Source organism: Heliangelus exortis, chromosome 22 (genome assembly GCF_036169615.1).
Source record: "Heliangelus exortis chromosome 22, bHelExo1.hap1, whole genome shotgun sequence".
Classification (NCBI taxonomy): Eukaryota; Metazoa; Chordata; class Aves; order Apodiformes; family Trochilidae; genus Heliangelus; species Heliangelus exortis.
In genome coordinates this window covers 9,725,431-9,746,915 of record NC_092443.1, presented here as the reverse complement: position 1 = coordinate 9,746,915, position 21,485 = coordinate 9,725,431, and the positions used below count along the sequence as shown (strand labels likewise).

Below are 21,485 nucleotides of genomic sequence, written 5' to 3'. Positions count from 1 at the left end.
TTCTAAGCTGGGGAATCAGAGCTGCAGGGAGAGTGATGAAAAGAAAAAAGTCCCAGCAGTGGCAGAGCTGGGGATCTGGGGATGGATGCTCTGGATTAGGGGCTTTTTGGGGTTATTAGTGTGATTTTCAGAGCAGAACCCTGAAGCTTCTCGGGAGCTTGCAAGGATAAAAGGCTTGATGAGGTGCCAGCAAGAAAAGGGCCTTTCCATGCTCCCAAGGAGTTTATTGCTCCACCTTTCTGCTGTCAGGGCTCAGCAGGGCTGGGTCAAAAGCTCTTTAGCATCCCCTCCTTCTGGGATGTGCATCCCCCTCCCTGCTGCATCCCTGCCCTCAGCAGCAGGGAAACTCCTGCACCTCTGTCCTGGTTTGGGCCAGGATAAAGGGGATTTTCTGTCTTGTACTTGTGCTTTCAGCTCAGTCTCTTGTCAGTAGCTGCACTGCTGAAATTCACAGCAAGTTTCTCAGACAGTGTCTGTTTCTGGGACTGATAACACTGATGTTTATAGTTACAGCCAGAGCCTGGTGTGCAGAGCCCAGGGCACTGCTCAGCTCTGAGGAACATTTTACCCTCCAGGAGGAATAAAGAGGTCCCACCTGCAGCCTCCTTTGGGGAGGAACAGACAAGAGAGATGCCAGAACTGACCAAACAGAGGATTCCATCCCATACATGTCATACTCAGGATAAATTTAAGGTAATCACAAGGGTCAAGCCAGTTTCCTGCCCTTCCTGCCTTTCCTGTTTCCCTTCCTTCACCCATTCCCTGTTTCCTTCAGCATCCTGGGAGGATTCCATCCCTTCCTCTGCCTGTGCTCCTGATCCATCCCAGCCCATATCTGGGTGTTCCTGCCTCCAGCTCCCAAATGCTCCTGACCCCAGGATTCCAGCCTGGACTTTCCCAGGGCTGCCCTGCAGCCTCAGGGGTGATGTGAGAGTTACTGGGGGGAAAGGGGGGAAGGAACATGGGATCAATTTTTCCTGTATATTTGTATGTATTTAGTAATTCTTCCTATTTATCATTACTGTTTCATTAAAGCTGTGTAGTTCAGTTTCCAACCCATCAGTCTCTCTCCCTTATTCTCTCTCCTTTCTTTATCAGGGAGGGGAGGGGGATTAATAGAGAGAATCTGTTACTCTTCAATTGCTGGGCCAGTGTTAAACCCTGACAACCTACCTGACAGCTTTGCAAACTACACCCCAAGTTTGAAGACAGAGAGACAAAAAAGGCCAGCCTCAAAACCCATGTCAAAGTAGTTTATTTTTTTTTATTATACTTTTTTTCCCTGTTTTTCTTTATTTTTCCCCCTCTGTGATCCCCAAAGTTCTGTACAACAAATCACCAGGTGAAGGTTAGCAAAAGCCAAACCTTTTGCTCTGTTTCAAAGCTACACAGAAAGGAGAGGAGGAAAAGAAGAAGGGAAAGGCTGAAGAGAAAAAAATACAGTCACAAGAGATGCAGAGAAGAGGAGAGATGGATGCGTGGAAAAAAAACCCTGGTGAGAACTGTACATGGGAGCATGGCCACAGTGGCTGCTGCCCCTGGAGCATCCTTCTGCTCCTGGATGTGGCACCACAGGGACCAAGCACAGAATATTAAACATGTAGGAAACACCACCCTGTCCCCCCCCCCCCTCGCCCCAAACAGAGCCCCCACCCCAAGAAAGTCAAAGATACTCATTTGCAAAGACTGACGTGTACTTCAAAAGATTTCCTGTGGAATTAAAAGCCCTCGAGGTTAAAAGTAAAATATCCAGCTGGGCTGCAAACAGTGTCCATGAACCAATGGGTTTTTTGTTTTTTTTCTTCCCATCAGGTCTTTAAAAAAGAAAAGCAGAGCCAGAGCAGGGCACTGGGGCCACTGGAGTCTCTCTGCAGCCAGTCCATCCTCTGCTGCTGCTGAGCCAGCCCTGAGTCCCAATGTGATGCTTTTAACCTGAATAATGCAGAATCCAGGAGAAAGAGGGAGATTTGCAACCATGGGCAGTGCAAGGTTGGAGTGAGGGGAATGGAGACAGCCAGGAAAAACCAGAGCAGGAGAGGCCCCACACAGGCACTGCTGCAAGGTGGGGTTCCTCCTTCTAATGCACTGGGTTAACCAAAGGGCTCCTTGCAGCACCCTGAGTACCAAGTGACACCCTGGGGTGGTGGCTCTGTCCCTGCTGCTCTGCCAGGGGAGCCCAGGGTGGATCACGGGTGGCTGGAGGAGCAGGAGCAGAGCTGGGGCTGTGTTCCTGGCCAGGCTGCCTGGCTGGGGGAAATGGACCCGTGAAAGACACCAAAGAGGTGGCTTTGCCTAAATCTAAAGTGTTTTGACACATACCTGGATGGGCAGAAAGCGCCATAATTTTTTTTTTTTTTTTTTTTAAACACAACTAAATGCCTGTAAAAATGTGCATGCAGGGGGGTGGGCAGGTACACAGTCTGGCTCTGGCTCACCCAGCCCCCACTGAGAGGTCAGGTAGGGCTTTATTTGGAGTGGGGATGCTCAGGGAGGTGGCCACAGGTGCCTTCCTCCAGCTGAAATGCAGCCTGTGTAATTTCCATGGCCAGACAATGCCCCCCCCCCAGCCCAGCTCCATCAGGGGGGGCTTTGGGGCTGCTCCAGGGCCAGGCTGTGCACCCAGCAGCCATCCTAACCCTGAGCTGATCCTGCCTCTTACCCAGGAATTAATGCCCAGTTTGAGGAGCGAGCTGGCCTGGGAATGGGGCAGGGCTGGGCTGCAGCATGGAGGGGTGCAGGAGAGGGGGGGAAATAGCAGCTCTGTGTTGCTGTGGGATGTGTGTGCATGTCACATGTGTGTGCATGTCACACGTGTGTGTGTGTGTGCACTAGTGCCAGGAGCATCCAGCTGCAGCCTGTCCCCGTGCCCCAGCAGCAGATGCCCTCAGCCTTGCAGCAGGAGCAGCTTTGCAGCCACCCATGTGCCCCATTCCTTGCTGGGGTGGCACCATCCCCACGCCAAGGAGGGACCTTGGCCCTGTAGGAAAGGGTGCAGGATAGAAAACCTTCTTTATAAAAAAACAGAAACAAACAAACAAACAAAAACTCCACAGCACCAGAAAACCTTAGGTCCCACATGCAACCATCACGATGCTCCTAGGTTTTTTGTCCTGCTGCTAGGTTTGGTTTTTTGCCAACCCTTTGTGCCGCCGTTTAGAGCTTAGAAATACATTCATTTATTTGTTGGGTTTTTTTTTTCTTCTTTAAAACTCTTCAACTCTTCCCTGAATTTCCAAAAAAAAAAAAAAAAAAGAAAAAAAAGGCAAAGTTCTCCCTGCTATAAAAAAAAAAAAAAAAGGGGGGGGAAAGAAAATTTCCCTGCTATAAAAAAAAAAAAGAGGGGAGGGGAAAGAAAAGTTTCCTTGCTATAAAAAAAAAAAAAAAAGAAAAAAGAAAAGAAAAACAGAAAAAAAGAAAAAAAGAAAAGTTTCCCTGTTATCAAAAAAAAAAACCAACCAAAAAAACCAACCAAAACCACCCTGTGTGTGGAGGTGTGCTGTGGTGTGATGTGTGGGCTGGGCAGTGCCTCCTCCTCCTCCTCAGACGTCGGTGCTGATGCTGCGGCTGCGGGAGAAGGCTTCCCGCATGGCCGAGAGGCGGTTGGGGTTGAGGGCCATGGGGTTGATGGGGTTGATGGGGTTGATGGGGTTGATGGGGTTGATGTTGCCCACGCTCACCGGGAGGTCCAGATCCTCCAGATCCTGGCTCACCGCCTTGTAGCTCACCCGGTCCCCCCCGTTGTGCAGGTCCTCGGGGGGCTCCTGCAGGAAGAAGGTGGGGGGCTCGTAGGGGGTGCAGCTGGGGCAGCTGGGCCGGCCGGGTGCGGGTTTTTTGCCGAAAGGGGAGGAGGAGGAGGAAGAGGAGTAGAGGGAGGGCCCGTTGGTCAGCACCACGTTGCGGTTGCAGTGGAGCGGCGGGATGCGGGAGTGCACGGCGAAGTCGGGCTCCTCCTCGTCCTCCTCGGACTCATCCTTCTTGCAGCAGTAGTACTGAAACGGGACGGACCCCAAGGGCTCAGCCGGAGCCCGAACCCCCCCCTCCTGTCACCCCCCTCCTCACCTCCAGCCCTGGGGACCAGCAGGAAGGGGGCAGCGGGCTCCCTTCCCCACGGCAGCACCGTTTTGGGGCCACGTTCCACCCCCTCCCCCCCAAACCCTTACCTGGAGCCTACAGTAGCAGAGGACAGCGATGATACAGAGCAAAATGACAGTCGCTAATATTCCACCTGTGATGACCACGGTCCCGGCTGTCATCCGCCCTCCTCTCCATTAACAGCCTGCAAGAGTCAGCACAGGGGGGGCTGAGCTGCAGGACCCCAAACCCTCGGCTCATCCCCCCTTTTGCAGGCACCTGGAAACCAGGGGGGGCTCTGTGGGAGGGGATGGGTAGGATCAGGCACCTGTAAAAGCCAGCAGGGGGTCCCTGCCCCCTCCCAAAATGCCACCGTGCAGGTGCCTTCATGCAGTGAGCAGCAGCTCTGGGGTCACACCAGACTTTTCTGTATGAAGGAGAGGGGGGACCAGGGGAAATAAAATAAAATAAAACCTTCTGCCCAATGCCCATGGCACCCAAGGCACCCTCCTGGCTCCTGCCTGGTGATGGAGAACGCCAGTGATGGGAAAAGGAGCTTTGCCATGAGGATTTCTGGGCTGTACAGTTTTTTTCTCAGCCCATAATCCATTTTCCCCACGAAAACCATGGGGAATTTTAATTTGGCATAACTGGAGCTGCTCAGTGAGCCTTTAGTGACTGCAGGGACAGTCCCCATCCCTCCCTGAGCAGTGAGCTGGGCTCTGGGATGTGTCTGCCTGCTGCAGGTGACCCTCAGATCCTCACCTGCACCACGGCCACGCCACGGTGTTGGGGCACCCTGGGATGGCAGCCCTGGGCAAGGTGTTCATTCCCAGCACAGCAAAAACCCCATCTGGGACCAAGGGTGCTGGATGTCACTGAGATGGCTGAGCTCAGCCCCACATTTGTGTTTTGGGGTATCAACAACACCCTTCTCTCCCTGGAGCACCCTGAAGAGGAATCAGGGTGCTGCCCCAGAACTGGAAGTGGTGGAAGGCCCCTGCTTCTGGCCATGCTGGGCTCACCTGAGCCCTGAAGCACCAGCATGGGTCTTGCTCTGAGCATCCCTGCCCTGAGAGCTTGTGGGAGGGCTCAGACTTTCCCTCAGCATTATAAAATCAAGATTTTCCCTACAAAAAGGGTGCTGGGGAGAGGTGTCCCTGCCTCACCTATCTGCTGGCAGCTCTGCAGGCAGGGGCACCAACACCAGCATCACCCTGCAGCTGAAGCTCCAGCATCTCTTTGCTGCAGTAAGAGTCAGGCTGGGAACAGGAGAAGCAACATAAATTAAAATAAGAAATTGTACCCTGATCACCTACTCCACAAGCACTCTGACAAAGCTGCCCTACAGCTCACTCTATCAGGTTAAAAACAAAAAAAAAAAACCAAAACCCAACACAGCCACTCCAGCCCCAAATTACTTCAACACCTGAGGAAAAGCAACTGTATCTGTCAGGGATTTAACCCGCTTCCAAAGAAAATAAATCTGTGGCATATTTTCAGGTGCTTAACGTCCTGCTCAAGCAGGGTAAGTGCTGAATGGATAAAGCAGTATCACATTTTATGTTGCAGCACTGTAGGAGGGAAGGTAATTTATAACGAGGGCTGAATGCCTTTGCTTGGCCATGGGGCCAGCACCAGGCCAAATCCTGCCCTCATTCCTCGGGCAGAAGCCTCTGAGGAGGCTCAGGGGGAAGAGAGTCAGGAAAGGGCTTTGCAAAAATAAAAAAAAAATTAGTGATTTAGGAGCTCTGGGTCCTGTTTGAAGAGGGATGGAGGAACTCAGCTGTAGATGGGTGCTGTGGGTGGGTGTCCCCAGGTCCTTTGCTGCTCCTGTTTGTAGCCACGGTGCTGCCACGGAGCCCAGGGCAGGGGAAGGACCTTGCAGACCTTGCAGGGATGGGTGCTGCAGCCATCAGGGGCAATCAGCATCTTAGCAAGCTCCTTGTCAGCCCAAGAAGAATGTGGCAGGCAGAGCTGGGGCAGGGAGGGTTCCTGGCTTCCTTGATGGTAAATTAAACAGCCACCTCACCCAGGGGGATGGTGAGGGTCACACAGAACCAATTTTCATGGTTAGGTCCAGCTCCAGTCAGCCAGACGTGGCATGGCAGCCACTGCTCCATCCAGAGCAAGACTATTTGCATTTTGCTCTTTTTTCCCTCCCAGAACATACTTGTCTGATTAAAGCTGCGTACCTGGAAGCACTAAACTCCCCAGAGTGCAAAGGGGGAGGAAAGCAGAGCATGTGGAGGCCCATAGCAGAACAATTCCTGTCTAGACCTCCTTTATACATTTGTTCCTAATTTCACGCTCCGCAGGCTCCCAGATTCATATATTTAGTAATAAATATCCTGGTAAAAGGAAGTGCTTTGCAGCTCCACTGTGGGCTTGCAGAAAGTCTGCAGGAGCCCTGGTGTAAGGAACAGAGACACCAAGAGATGGGGTCCCAGCTGACAGCCACTTGGCTCCTTCCTCACCCCTTGGTCACGTTAAGAGCCCTCGAGCTACTGAGGATGCCTGAACCCCCCCTCTGCCCCATCCAAATCCATCCCCAGCACATCCCCCATCTCTGCTAGACAGCTGGGAAGGGGCTGCAGGGGGATGTTAACTCCAGACAGGCTCTTTGACCCCAGCCCAGGAGCCCTTTGCTGTAGGAAAGAGTTCCCCGGGCTGGTGGGGGGAACAGGGATGGGGTTTCTCAGGGTTCCTGTGGGCAGATGGGGGCTTGGGTGCAACGCTTCCCCCTTGCCTGGCACCCTGCTTGACCCCCCCCCAGGGCACAAAGGATGGGCTGGGTTGTGACAAACCCAAGACATGTCCCTGCCTGGCTGGCACAGGGTGCTCTGGGCTGAGCTGCTTGGGTTTGAACACAGTCCTGTGCCTGCTGGTGTCAGGACATCTCTTGCTGCGGAATTCCCAGAGTGCAAGAAAATGGCCTTTTCTAGTCCTTGCAGCCTGCAGGAGACACAAGCAGAGGAAAGTTTCTTTAAGAGACTCTGAGGTGTCTGTTAAACCAGCTTCTTGGGATCTGCAGATGTCAAGAACAGCCTTCAGGTCAGATCTTTAAATCAATGGGACAGCCATGGCTGGTGGTGGGGCAGCTTCCTTGGGTCCTTCTGGGAAGAAGATCCAAGGGAGGTGCCTGAATGGGGAGGATGTTCAGGCTGGGAGGATTTATTTCTACATGGAAAGTGGGGGTGAAGCAGCTCTGTGGGGGAGCACAAGTCTGACCATCCCTGGTGGGGAGTCACGAGCTCCACAAGTCTTGTCCTGGGTGGGAAACCCATCCTTTTCCCAGCTCATCCAAGCACGATGAGCCCTGGTGCTGACACTTCTGACCAAGCCCCACTTCAGAAGAAAGGAAAAGAGCTCAGCAAGAGGCTGGGGACCCAGGAGAGCAGGAGAGGGATGCTGCCTGTCCCACCTGCTGCATCCCCCAGCTGATGGATCCTGCTCTGCTGCTTTCCACTCTGCAGCTGGATGCAAACAGCATTCAGGACCCAGCATCTTGGCCCAGAGTAACAAGAACTCACACTGTAATGAAGTGTTCGGGGCAGAGGAAACTCGGTCTGAGCTGCAAAGTTCTGGGCTGAGCTTGGCTGATGCTGCTCTGCTGCCCCCGTGCCACAGCTCTGCCTGCAGAGCATCCGTGTGAAGGCAAGAGGCTGCCCGGCCAGCAGCAAAGAAGTTAGAAGCCAGAAGGAGTTTGGTGGCAAATCCAGCCTTATTTCTGCATTTCCCCCAGTTCCTGTAATCCTACCCAGTCAATGAATAAGAGCCGGGCTGCTAGGAAGGGCTGGGCAGGATGCCAGCAGAAGACTTTGGCTTTCAGGCAGCCAGCAGACAGGCAGCTGCCAGAAACCCAGGCAGGGAATGTGGCTTTCCCTCTGAAAAACACTTGGAGCAGGAGGCCTGCATCCCTTTTGTTTGCTTGCTCCTGGCCTGGGGGCTGATGCCCCTCACTAAGAGCAGGGACTGAAGCAGCTGGGCCTGGGGTCCGGGGGGGGTTGGGGGGTGCTGGGTGCCTCTGGACCTGGCACTTTCACAAAACCCATCTGAGCTCTCCTCAGCACAAGGATGAGGTGAGACACTTCTCATCAGGCACTGCTCCCCTGTCCCTGCAGCACTGCTTCCCCTGTGGGAATCCTCCTATCTCCAGACAGCCCTCCCCTCCCATTCCCAGTTTCTTTTGTGCATTTTATGAGCTGGGGGTGCCTCCCTCCCTGCTGCTCCCTCTCTTTGGAGGATGCTGCTCCCAGTTTCCCAGGCAGATGGGTGCTCCTGGGTGCTGGAGAGGGCTCAGAGACCCCAGCATCCTCCCTTCCACACAATCCTCATCCCCCTCTCTGCTTGGACACTGGCCCTGTGCAGAGCACTCAGAAGCTGCTTTCCCTATCCTGAAAATGGGGCTTTGCACCACTACTGAGAGTCCCTGGAATAAGAAGGATTTTTGGCAGTGAGTCCCTGGCAGTGAGGGCTCCACTGCCTGGGAGATGCAGCCAGGTCTGGGCCAGCCCTCCCAGGCTCTAACACTGCCATGGCCTTTAAATGACACATCAGAACAGGGAGCAAAGTATTTCACACCCCCCTGAAACTCTGTGGCCCCTTCTGGTGCCCTTAGAGGTGCTTGAAGCCAATGCCAGAGGTCACCAACACCCTTACAGAGGTCACTTGTGGCCGAGCTTTCAGCCAAGCCTGAAGTGACCTCTGCAGCCTCCGCCCATCACCTCCCCTGTCCCCCCCTGACACTTCATCCCACTGAGCTCCAGACCAGAAACAACACATTTCCAAGGCAATCTGTACACAATATTTATGTTTATCAGTGCCTGATAAATTATCCAGCAGTGAGGGCATTGCAGGAATAGTGCTGAGCTCTGCAGAACAGGATCCCTGCCACAGCTCAGGGTGGGCTCTGCACGGGGCACCTGGACATGGCCAAGGGCAGGAGGACAACACCATGGCCATGGGACAGTGATGGGAGCTGGGTGAGAGAAGCCCTCCCCACCCCCAGGCACTGGCTCAGCACTGGGTTTAGTGTCCTGGCAGTGAGTTCAGCCTGGAGGTGCATCAGGCTAATGGGAGATGAGCATTAGGCTGATAGGGGGATACATCCAGCCACTGGCACAATCAATCAGAACTCATGATAAAGTCCTCCAGGGGACTGGAGGGGTTGGGGGCTGCTCTGTGTCTGTCCCCAGCTCATCCCTTGACAGCCAGAAATGCTCCCCCAGTGCTCTCAGTGGGGCTGAGCTGAGGAGCAGGGATGGTCAGATGTCCCCCGACCTGCTCTTTCTATCCATCATCCAGGATAAAATCCAGAACCTCATAATCCAAAGTGTTCTGTTAAATACCTCACGGCAGCCTAAAAACTCCCAGAAAAGCCCCTGTTCATCTGAAATGTTGTGGAAGTTCCCCCCATGTACTGAGCACACATCTCCTTCATCTCCCTGCTGGCAATGGGACTCTGGCACCAGAGCTGCTCCTGGGTTCTGAAACCCAGCCCAGGATCTTTGGGAGAACCTACAGCAACAGCCCCACCAAACCTGGGGTTTTCCTGACGTTTAAAAAAATAATAATAATAAAAAAAAAGCAGAAGTTCACGGGACAATTGGAGATCCACCAACTCCCACTGTTAGGTTTTAAAAGGGAGCTTGGCACATCATGACTGGGCTGACTTTTCAGCCCCTGGAAGCATTCTGCCTCCCAAGCACATCCATCTGGGGGATGCCTGCCCCAGCAGAGCAGGAGGGGGAATATGTGCTTGGCACTAATGAGCCAATAATGTCATTTAATACAACCAAATCACGCCTAATGAAAAAATAATATTTGCACAGCTCATCAAAGAGGCATTGAGGCTTACTAAGCACAACTCCAGGCATGAATTTAAATCACTGCAGATGCTAAAGGGAGTGCAGGGGTGCTGCTGGGAGAGGACTGGGGGAAATCCTGAATTATCCAGATGGTTTGTCCCCTGTCCTTTGGAACGTCCCCTGCCAGTGCCCCCGGGGCTGCTATTTCTGTCCCAAAGGAACAAGGGGAGGAAGACACCTCAAAACCACCTGAAATAAAGCAGGGTATATTCACCTGCTCTGCCCTTCTGGGAAACTGTGGAGCCACATGTTAAAAAGCACTGCTAGGGATGCTGCTCACATGGATAGGGATGCTGTCAGTATCCATAGGGATGCTGTCAGTATCCACAGGGATGCTGTGGGTATCAATAGTTAATGGGTAAGGACAGGGATGCTCTGTGCATCCCTCCACACCAATCCTATGCTGCCAGCATTCCAGGAGACTCCAAACCCAAGGAAAGCCCCAGCACAGATGTGAGGGATTTGCCTCTGGGTCAGGGATTGCTGCTCCAGCAGGGGCTGGAGGCCAGCTGGTCACTGTCAGGATTTGAGAACTGCTGTCAAACCACACCCAGACAAGCACCTTCTGCTTGAGGACCAGGAATTATTTCCACACATCAGCTGGAGAGCAGCCTGTAATCCCAAACACACGTAAGTCGTCTCAACTCCTTCAGAAAAAAAAAGAAAAAAAGAAAAAAGCAGAAGGCAGACAGGCTGCCTTTCCACTCTGCAGCATATCATCACCTCTTGAATTATTTCAGTTTAGTCAGCCTGAGATATTAGCATCAGAGAGAGCAGGTTTTGGGAAGAGCAGCTGGAGATAAGCTCTTGCAATTGCCTCTGAGTGGGAAATGAGGCAGAGGACAGGGAGCACCCAGCCCCCCCCAGGGACTTCTCCTAGCAGGGCAGTTTTGCAGGCTGGAAATGTCCCCTGGACAACCTTAAAAGCTTGGCTTAGCTTTCTGAGAGCTAACAATAAACCTCACTTCTGATCAGGGCTTTTGTCCTGCCCAGTTCTGCGAGGCATCCCTCCCTCTCCATCAGTCCTGGGGATTGCTCCCTGTAGCCCCCCCAGCAAGGGAAACTCTGCTGGAGTGCTGGCAGGAAGATGGAAAAGCCCCAAGTGTCAGAAAATGCTGCTGGAATGATGAAAAAAAGGGAATTTCTCCTTCAGAAAGAACATCTCTTTCCAGAATTCCTCCACTCACCTGGATTTTGAAAGCTTTCCAGGGTGAAAACCAGCCTAGGAATGTAACATTTCCCCATTTGGTGACATTTTATGCAGTGTCACCTGGGTCTCTGCTCCCAAACCCTGCTGCTGGGTGACACTGGGTGACCCCCCAGGTGCTCCCAGGGCTGAGCCCTCAGGGCTGCCTGAACAAACCATTGAGGCACCACCTGGAACCTCCAAAGAGAGAAATGTTTGTGCCTTAAAAATAAATAAATAAATGAGTGAATAAATAAAAAACACACACACAAAAAAAAAGGGCAGGGAGTTTCCATAGCTACAGCTTTACATCTCTCTGGCACAGGCTCAGGTTCAGCCCCAGTGACAAGAAGCAAGCAGAGGGGTTTGAGGTTTTTTTTCCCCACTCCAGCCCAGCAAGGTATCAAGGTGCAGGGCTAAAAAAAGTGAAGAAGGGAGAGAGAGAGCTCAGTTATTGGAAATGATGCATCAGTGTTAGGGGCTGCTGTGCCAGGATGCTGCCAGCACCAAACCCTAACCCTAACCCTAACCCTAACCCTAACCCTAACCCTAACCCTGACCCACTCTGGGCATGGGGCCAGGGGTGGGATGTGGAGGTGGGGAGGGAAGGAGCCCTCCCAGCCCCTCTCTTTGTAGCACAGTGAGCAGGACACACACCTTCCCCCCCCTGGCATGGGCAGAGGCTAAAATCAACCCCACTGAAATTGCTCCCTGCCTGCTTTTCCCAGGGTGGGATCTCCAGAGGGATGGGGAGCAGGGAGCCTGCAGAGATTTAGTGCTGCTCCCCACGCCAAATCCCTGCCCAGGCCCCCGCCAGGGGGACCCGGGGCTTGCTTTGTGTCTTTGGTGTCCCTGCCTTGTCCCAGGTAATGTCCCACTCCGGGGTGGTGGCAGCACCGCGGCTGGGGGGGAGGGACAGGAACAAACCTGATGCTCCAGATGCAAACCCATGCTCTGCCCATCAGCAAGGGGGAGATGGGCTTCCTCGTTGCTTGTGTCCAGGAGTTTTCCTGCGGGCAGTAAAATCTCCTTGTGTTATCCTCTTTAATCAGGATTTATCACTGCTGCACCAGGGGAATTAATACAGCCCGTCTGAGAAGGTAATTTTCAGATTCTTGGCAGATTACACTGAACCAGTTCCAGAAAATTTTCCTTTTTTTCCCCCTCACCTAAATTTTTTTACAGCTTTTCCTGGGAGATGACAGAAAGATTTAAATTAAAGTAAAAAAAATATAACCAAAACCTACAACAAAACCAAACCCACGACAACAAAATTGTAAGGAAAAAATAAAAAAAAGCAGAAAGGATAAAGATATTCATCCAGCTCAGCTGAAAACTGGCATTGGGCAAGGAAAGAGAGGGAGAAAAACCTTCACACCCACTGCTCTCCTCAGAACCATGTGGGCTTTAGCAGAGCTGCTGGGATCATCTGTCTGGAATATCGACTGCTTCCAGGGACAGCACCTCTCAGAAATCCAAACACGTGTGATGGATCTTTTTTTGCCCAGCATCAGCAGCAGGATGACACGAGCTCTGTCTTTCAGATGACTCTTGGATGCTCCAGAAGCCCTTGAGAGCCCTGGGGGGGTTCCAGCTCCCATCCCCAGGAGCTGAAGCGATGCCCCAGCCAGCACCCAGAGCAGGGGAAACTGAGGCTGGGGGGGGGGGCATGATTTCTGCTGGTGTTTGATGGCTGCACGGGTCAGGTTCTCTGTTCCCCAGCTCCTCCTGCCTCCTCCGAGCAGGCTGCAGGTTCTGCCATCCTTGCTTAAGGGATGTGGCACCTCAAATGATGAGAAAATGCAAAATACTTTCTCAGGGAAAGCCAAGCCTTACACCAGTGCTCTGAATCATCCCCCGGTGTTTAAGCCCTTCCTTGGATTTGCTGAATGCTGGAGGGGCTGGGGTATCTCTTTGGGATGTACAGAAATGCCTCCATCCATCCATCCTGGGAAGCAGGAGGAGAGTCCCACACCCACGCTGTCCCACTCCAGCTTCCAAATCTCAGGATTTTCCCCTCTGTTCACTTGCAGGGGAAGCTCACTGCACCTGAAGATGTTTGCTTGGGAAGCAGAGATGTTCTGCCAGATAACACTGTCTGCCCCAGAGCCCAGAGAATCCCAGAATCCCAGACTGGTTTGGGTTGGAAGGGACCTTAAAGCTCACCCAGTGCCACCCCCGCCATGGGCAGGGACCCCTCCCCCAGCCCAGGGTGCTCCAGGCCCCATCCAACCTTGGACACTGCCAGGGATGGGGCAGCCACAGCTTCTCTGGGAAACCTGGGACAGGGGCTCAGCATCCTCACAGCAAAGGATTTCTTCCTGATATCCAATCTCAGCCTCCCCTCTTTCACTTTGAAACCCTTCCCCCTCATCCCATCCCTCCAGGCCCTTGTCCCAAGTCCCTCCCCAGCTTTCCTGAAGCCCCTTCAGGCACTGGAAGCTGCTCTAAGGTCTCCCAGGAGCTTTCTCTTCTCCAGGATGAACAATCCCAACTCTCCCAGCCTCTCCTAACCTTGCTGTTGCCATGGACTGGGAAGCCACAGCCAAAGCAGCAAAACCTTACAGGGAACCCCCACTGATTTTCTGAGCTAAGCAGACACCACCCTGATGTGGTACCACAACCAGCCCTTCATTAACGACCTGTGTCAGCTGTAGCCTGAGCAGAAACCTGCTTAAACACCTCTCACCTCAATTAATTTGTGGAAATTCTTCTCCTTTTTTTTTTTTTTTTTTTAAGCAAAGCTGGGGCCAGGCACAGGGTGACAGCCCTGCAATGTTCATCTTCCTACTTACTACCCCCTAACTCAGAGAGGATTTTAAAGACCAACCCTTTGTCTGCCAAGCCCATCATTCAACAACATAATTCAGTATTTACAAAGGTACCCAGAAAGCCAGTCAGCTCAGTGTTTGTTTGCTCAGGAACCAGAGTTAACAGACTTGTGTTTTCTCTAACCTATGCTGGTTTATTTAAAAATACAACAAAAACAAAGACGTGATGCCAGGAACACAAGGGAAATTGTGTGCAACCAAGAAAACCCCAGTGTCTGTGGGCTGAGGCTGCTCCCACAAGATACTGTGGGAATCAGGAGTAACTCTGAAGAAGTCAGGAAGACTAAATTCTTGCAAATAATTTAAAAAAATCAAACCAAACCAAGCTGGAACTGTCTAATTCAATTGCATAAATATTGGGCTTGTCTTTCTCTCAGGGGGCTTTATGCCTGCTCATGGGATGTCACATCCACATCAGAGGGGACACCTGCAGCTCTGGGGACAGCTGGATGGGAGAGGTCACCTGGAGGGGTTTAGAAACACCTTGTGAGATGTTTAATGCTTTTTTTGGGAAAAAGAGGGACCAGCCCCGTGCTCTGCTGGGGGCAGAGCTGTGTCCATGGGCAGTGGGCAACCCACACAGCTTTTTGCCCGCCTCTGTTTACACAGAAAAAAGCAGCTCAAAGGAAACCCAGGGGACAGATAGGAGCTGGAATTATTCCCCCAGCCCCTCCTAAAACCACAAAAATCCCCTAACAGCAAACCCAGAGCAGCACTTGTCCCCTCCCAGCTCTACTCCCACTCTCTCAGCATGGATTGTTTTTTTTTCCCCAGCTTCCCATCCCTTATCATCCCAGGGCTCAGCCACCCAGTGGGAGACACTGATCAAACCAAGACCCCTCCTTTTTCTTCCTCCTGAGAGCCTTATAAACTGCCTGCCTTTAAATCCCCACTTGCAGAAGAGCCAGGGAGAAATCCCCAGTACTGATGCCACACATTTCCTAGGCCCCCCTCCTGCAGCCCTTGCTCAAAGCTGAGCCTCTGACAGCCTTGAGACTGGATTTTTCTCTCCAGGGAGGGATGTTTAGCTTGGATTGCCACAAAAAGCAGCACCTCTTGCCATGTAACTCACGTATATTTGGTTAAGCAAAGAGTGGCAATGTGCACACTATTGTTCTGTGGGTGCTGTCTGCAGAAAAAAACTTCAGAGCAGAGCCAAACTGCAGCAGTTGTTGGCATCAAAGGAGCTGCTGCTGGCTGTCAGTCAGTTTATATATTTAAGAGTTGGGGAGGTTTTTCCTTAAGCAAACCCTGTAAGCCACCCCGTGGTGCTTTGGGATAGGAGCACCTGGTGATGGAAGGAGCCCAGGGGCTCTGCAGCACTGGGGAGAGCTGAGGGAAAATGTGGGGAAAAAAATGTGGAAAAATGGGAGGAAAAAGGAGCAGCAGTGTCTACAGCAGCATTGTGGGCAGACACCCCTTGGGGACACCCTCCCTGCACTGCACAGGCTCCAAACTTGAAGGTAGGCAGCAAAAAAAAAAAAGGGAAGAGAGTTAAAGGTCTGCCAAAGCTCCATCAGGAAGATCCATGGCAGCTCTGAAAGCAAAGCCAGCCTGAGAGCAAAGGGAATTCTGGTGTGAAGTGCATGGCAAAGCCCCAGCAACACCCCCTGGTTAAGTGGGGAAGGAAAGGGGGGTTCAGAGCAGGAGATGGGTCCTGGGACTGCACTGTCCCTGCTGCTCACTTCATGGTTTCCTTTCCCAGGGGAAAAAAAGAAACAAGAAAGCCAGAGGAGTAAAGTTGGAATACTGGGAATAAATCAGAGCTGAGGTATTTGCAGGCAAGTTAGATTTCTCCTGGGACGTGGTGCTGGCAAGTGGATGCTTTAGCAGAGCTGCCATGTGCCTGCTGGGACACAGCTGCCTTGGGGACCCTTCTGTGATGTCCCCCTGCATCAACACAGCCAACACCCACCTCAGACAGAGCCCCTGTCCCAGCCTCATCCAAGGCAGATCTGCAGGGATGGGTGCTGCTTTCTGAGCCTTTGAATCTTCAGACATTTTAATCCACTCCAGTTGAAGTGACTTGAGCTGGGGAGAGGTCGGGGGCAGACGGTGACTTCTGAAGCCATCCCAAGGCTGTGGCTGTCCCCAGAGGGCTGCAAGGCAGCACCCACATCTCCCAGCAACCTGGTTGTTTCTCTCCTCCCTTTCATTCACACTGCTGTGTTTTACACTCCACCAGCCTGAAACTCTTTGGGAGTGAAGAGACAGCCTGGCTGTGCCTGATGCCAGCTCTGTGGGTCCCAGCAGAACAGGCAGAGCTACCAGGGGCCACTTCTGTCCATGCTGACCCATCCTGGATTTTCAGGCAGCTGAGGAACAAGGGACTGCTGTGCACAGGAAAAGATGAAACCCCAAAGGACTTGTCCTCCCACATTTCTGAGAGTCCCCTCCAGCAGGAAGGAAGGAAATCCCAGGTGTGTGCACAGTCCCAACACAATGACCTCAGGAGCAGCTCAGATCCTTTGATGAAGTTGAGAGAAAAGCCAGAGTGTGACATCAAAAGCAAATCAGTGCTGAATGAGAAAGGTGTGGGAGACCACGATGGGATTTCCTGAAGGGACATAAAATTAACGGTGGGAATCAATTCTATTTGCCCCAGGGCCAAGGGAAGAGGCCAGGAGTGATTTCTGGCAGGAGGGTGTGCAGAGGGAAGGCTGCTGTGAGTGACAGCAAAGCCACATCTCTGGCCTTCTGCCAAATGTGAGCAGCATCCTTGTCACCAGGGTAAAGGAAGGGGATGATGCTGGCACTTGCCAAAAATTCCCTTGTCCTTCTTTTTCTTTCTTTCCTGTATATATATATATTTTTTTTTTTTTAATAAGCAGGCTATTAGCTGAATGGGGACATGATGAATTAAGATGTGGGCTGCAGTGTTCCCACAGCCCCCCCCTCCCTGCAGAGCCCCATCTCAGGTGCTCAGGGGCGTTTCTTTACCCACAGCTAATGACATCTCTTTTCTTTTCATCCCCTCGGGCAGGACTCCTTCCCTCTCCATCCCTGCTGATCTCAACCCTGCTGCCCTATTGTGCTGATCTGAGACTTTTTTCTCTTTTTTTTTTCCTGTTGAGCTGCTGGTGGTCTCCTCTCAATTCCCAGCCCCCCAGCCAGACCCATGTTTTCCAGGCTTGATCCAACCAATCTTAAAGTCAAGAGCCAAATTCCTCATGTTTTCAGGTCAGATCAGGTCCCTGGCTTGGTGAGGATGGGTGGGATTGCTTTGGGGTTTCTGGTAACTTTCCTCTAAAACGTCCTTCAGAAAAAGGCAATTATCACAGTGCCATTAAGGCTTTGCCCATTGCCTGGCTTGATAACTCACTGGGAGTCTTCTGAAATAACCTTTAAACAATAGATCCTGTCTTGTTTACTGAATGTTTCTGAACCCAACAGTAATGTGCCCAGATGTCACCCGTGTCTACCACAGGCTTCAACTATTTCTGGAAACACACCAAAGGCAAATTGCTTGGATAATGTCAGATATCGTTGCAAGAGGGAATGTGACAAGTTTCCAGCTCTTTGATAAAAGCTGTGGGGCAGGGAGATGGTTCCTGAGTGCACCTTCAGCCCAGCCCCTCAGGGCAGGTACCTTCCAGCTGGGGAGAAAAGGATTTTTAGCTGTCAAGCAAAGCTCAGCAAGGTCCCAAATTGCCATGCTGGGTGGTGTGGAGCTGCTGGTGGCTTTTTGTCCTGGGGAGAGAAACACAGGAGCCAGTGAGGAGGGGCTGAGCTGCTCTTGTGGCCAGGAAAACTTGGGGAAGATGCCTCGGTCCATCCTGAGCCTTTTTCTGACCGAAGCTGAACGCCAGCTCTGAGCCATCACTGGTGTTTGCTTCAAGGAGCAAAGTAAAACTTGGTGTGAAGTGAGAAGAAAAGCAGAGCTCCCCCAGCCCCTGACCCATCTCTTGGCTCCACTCCGTGGCCTTCCACAGGGAGCATCAGCAGATCCCCAGGGAGATGCCAGCATCTCCCCACAATGTCCCAGGCTGCAGCTCAGTGAGAAATCCCTGCTCCCAGCCAGGTAGGATAGGGCAAAATCATCAGTGGTTACATTTGGGCTTAAATTAGCTCCATTCCTGTCCCACTCTGCTCTGTCTGACACCACACACAGTCCACAGGATCCAGGTCTTCCCCCTGATGTCCTGACCTGCTGTTAATGGGTCATGGCTGTTATTAAGCTTGCCAGGGAGAGATGGGTCCAAGGATGTTTTAAAATGTTATGGTGATGTTTAATTTTTCTCCCCAACCTTTCCAGCTGACCTCTGCCCAGGGCTGTTCTCGTGGGGCTTGAAGGTTCCTGAGGTCCCAGCCTTGTCCAGGTTGGCCTCAGCTGTGATCTGAATGGAGATGGAAGGTCTGAAGAGATTCCCTCACCCAACAGATCTGTCATCCCTCTGCTACTCTGCAGTGCTGGGATGGATGTTATTTGTTGGGGTTTTTTTGTTTTTTTTTCCAGCAAAGGGTGAACCAATCCTGCCTACTGTAACAAATTAAATCATGAGGACAGAAGGAGATAACAACGACACGGGAAGAAGTGTAAATGAGAATGGGAATGGAAGATAAACCCCAACACCTTCCACCTCTCCTCCATCCCTTCCCTGTTTGAATTCAGTGCTCTCCATTGCCTCCTTGGTGGCTGCAGGAGCCCTGCCAGCAGCAAGCACCTCTTCTCTGCCCGTGTCCTTATCCATATCCATGACAACACAAGGGGAAGGGACCAGAACACAAGGAGTGAGAAGCTCCCAAGTTATCTCAATTTCTTACACCAGCATGCACACAGCTGGGCACCCCACAGGCAAACAGAAAGGTCCAAGCTCTGTAAACACAGGTTTTCCAGCTCTAAACCCCCCCCCCTGACCCACTGAGGACATCCTGATGTGCCCAAAGCTCAGGGCACAGATTTCTCCACCCTACGAGGATGCAGCCACACTCTCTGGGCTGCACAAAAATGCCTGGAGGCATCAAGTGCTTTTTCCTCTCCGTATCTGTCCACCAGCAAAACTTTTAAAAAGCTCTTAAGTGGGGGCTGAGGAAGAGCTGTAGGGTCAGCAGGTGATCTACAGCTTTAGACATGGGAGTAGCTTAGAAATACACTGACAACGAGCAGGTCCTCTGGTACTTAACCACTTCTGAGCATGTTCTCCTTGGTCTGTGAGACCAAACCTCCAGGCTTGACTCTCAGGTCACTCACGTGAGGGGTTGGGGACATTGCTGCAGTTGCAATGGAAAGGGGTCAGGAGGAGAGGTGACATCTGGGCTGATCTACCAAGAGAAGCATGGTGGAGATACAGCAAAAACCCCACAATGCTGGTGATGTTCTGCAGCTCCCTTGTGCTCAGGCAGGCAGAGGTACTGAACTGTCTGTCTTTGGGATCTCTGCTCACTGACAAGAAAACAGAAAGGAACAAATGTTGTTTCCTTCCTTTCCCCTCACATCCCCACACCTTTTGTAAGTGAGAACCAATGTACCGAGGGGTGATAAAACAACATCACCCATCTTGTGGGGGATTTTGTTGAAGTTCTTTATAATTACCAAGCACCAGCAATGTTCCTTAAGAGGTCCATCATTCTGCAAAGAAATCCTGACATGCAGAGGAAGGAGGCTACACTTCTAATTACAGCTGCGTGGTCTTTAAGGTGCTTGAAACCTTTTTTCACCAACAGACAGACATAATGCATCTTTCAGCTGTTTCAGACAAGGTGAAAACCAACCACAAAAAGCTGCAAACAACCTTTCATTATTCATACACAGCAGGGCAAGAGCCTCTGTACAGGTGTGCAAGTAGTTCAGGCACTTAGTTCATGCACAATTTAAATAAACTCTTTTCCCTTAACAGCATTAAAATTTTGATGCTTACTCCGTGAAGACACAGTGGTTTAGAACCCCACCACTCTGGGTATTTTTTCTCAAACGAGGTCACCCAGGAGCACTGCCTGCACCCTAAACCTTGGGATATCTTCCAGGTTTCCTAAAATGACAGGTGTCCATCAGGAAAGACAGAACCATCGAGGTTTTATGCTGATTTCCCTGCTCGTTTCAGGCTGGAAGACAATCTGTTGAACCTCAGAGCACAGTCTTCTCTTACCTTTAATTTATTCTGTCAGAAAACTGTCTACCTTAATGAGTATGAGCACACCCCCACTGCCTCCCAAGTTTGGTGATCTGCTGTGTCAAATATAAATAATCCTGTCTGAAACCAGTCGGTGTGGGGAACTGAAAAGCCATCTTCCCTCGGGGGATTTCTCTCTCCCTCCCACAGTCCCCCCGAAGCCTGCAGACTACCTCGAAGTCCTGAACAACATCCATGTGCTTTTGAGAGCACAAACTGCTGCTGTATTAACCAAACAGTGACAAAAGCAGCCCACAGCCCCCCTGCTATCACCCTCCTTGCATTTAACTCTGGGGGCTGGTCAGCTGCCTAACCTGGGGCTCGGGTGGTCTCCAGAAATTCATCTGGATGGAGTAAGGGGTTCCTGCAGCCTTCAGAGCTGGGACAGGGGGTAGGAGCACACCTTCTGTCCTAGATGCAAAGCTCCAGGTGAGACACCCAGGCAAGTGACCCAGAGAAGCCAATTTCAGCCCCAGGCTGAGTGTGCAAAGGGGGAAGAGCTGTGCCCGGGGCAGAGAACAGGACCCACACCTCGGGCAAGGCACGGGATGGGGACAGCTTTCCCACCCCATAGCCGAGAGGTTCTTTAAGACCTCATTCACAGGGCATGGCTTGGAAACTAAAGATGCTGTAGGAGGAGAACAAGCCGAGCCTGAAGCCTCCCCCTTATTTTTCATCCTGGTCTACAGGCGGTGGGACTCGACCAGTCCCCCCTGTGCCAGGCTATGGGGGAGCAGACGCTGTGCAGTTTCCAGGTCCCCATTCGCTTTGCCTCCCTCCCTCCCTCCAAATCCCTTCCCAGCCTCAACTCTGGCAGTCGGGGCTCCTCTCTGCCGGTTTACAGGCACCCACACCCCCCCGGGACACGGAGTCCGCTGCCGGTGCCCCCCCAGCAGCCATCCCACCGCAGCTGAGGATGCCCGGGAAGGAGGGCGGAGGGGGGAAAGAGAGGAATAAACAGAGAGAAAGATCCCAGCGTTGAAAAAGCCGGGGAGAAGGAGCCCGGGGGAGGCGGAGAGGGAGGGGTGGTGGTGTCCGTCTGCCAGCGACCGAACCTCCGCACCGCTGCTTACCTGCAAAGGGGGGAATTGTGCCGGATCTCTCAGGTGAGGACCGTGTCTCCCGTAGCCTCCAGCTCGGAGAGCATTAAAAATAAAATCGAAATAATAATAATAAAAAAATAAAAATTAAAAAAATATTAAAATTTAAAAAGAATAAGACTGACAAGAGGGACGGGAGCTCAGGGTGCCGAGCAGCCGAGCCGGCAGCAGCCACCCTCTCGGCACATGGCCGGGCCCGGCAGCAGCGGCTCTGCGGGGGAGCGCTCCCTCCCTCCCCGCCCCGCACCCCAGCGCCGCCGGGGCCGCCAATGACGGCGGAGCGGAGGGAGCGGAGGGAGCGCAGGGAGCGGAGCGGC

At 52.2% G+C, this 21,485-nt stretch overlaps 1 protein-coding gene across 1 annotated transcript; it reads right to left on the bottom strand.

The window, feature by feature from the left end:
* Window positions 1–3,515: 3,515 nt before the first annotated feature.
* Window positions 3,516–21,466, bottom strand: FAM163B (family with sequence similarity 163 member B). The gene is made up of 3 exons (XM_071765820.1): window positions 21,142–21,466; window positions 4,161–4,276; window positions 3,516–3,989 (listed from the first exon to the last, which is right to left on the bottom strand). Exons 2-3 carry the CDS (start codon window positions 4,251–4,253, stop codon window positions 3,540–3,542), a joined length of 543 nt encoding a protein of 180 aa, XP_071621921.1. The 5' UTR covers window positions 4,254–4,276; window positions 21,142–21,466; the 3' UTR covers window positions 3,516–3,539.
* Between the last annotated feature and the right edge of the window lie 19 nt (window positions 21,467–21,485).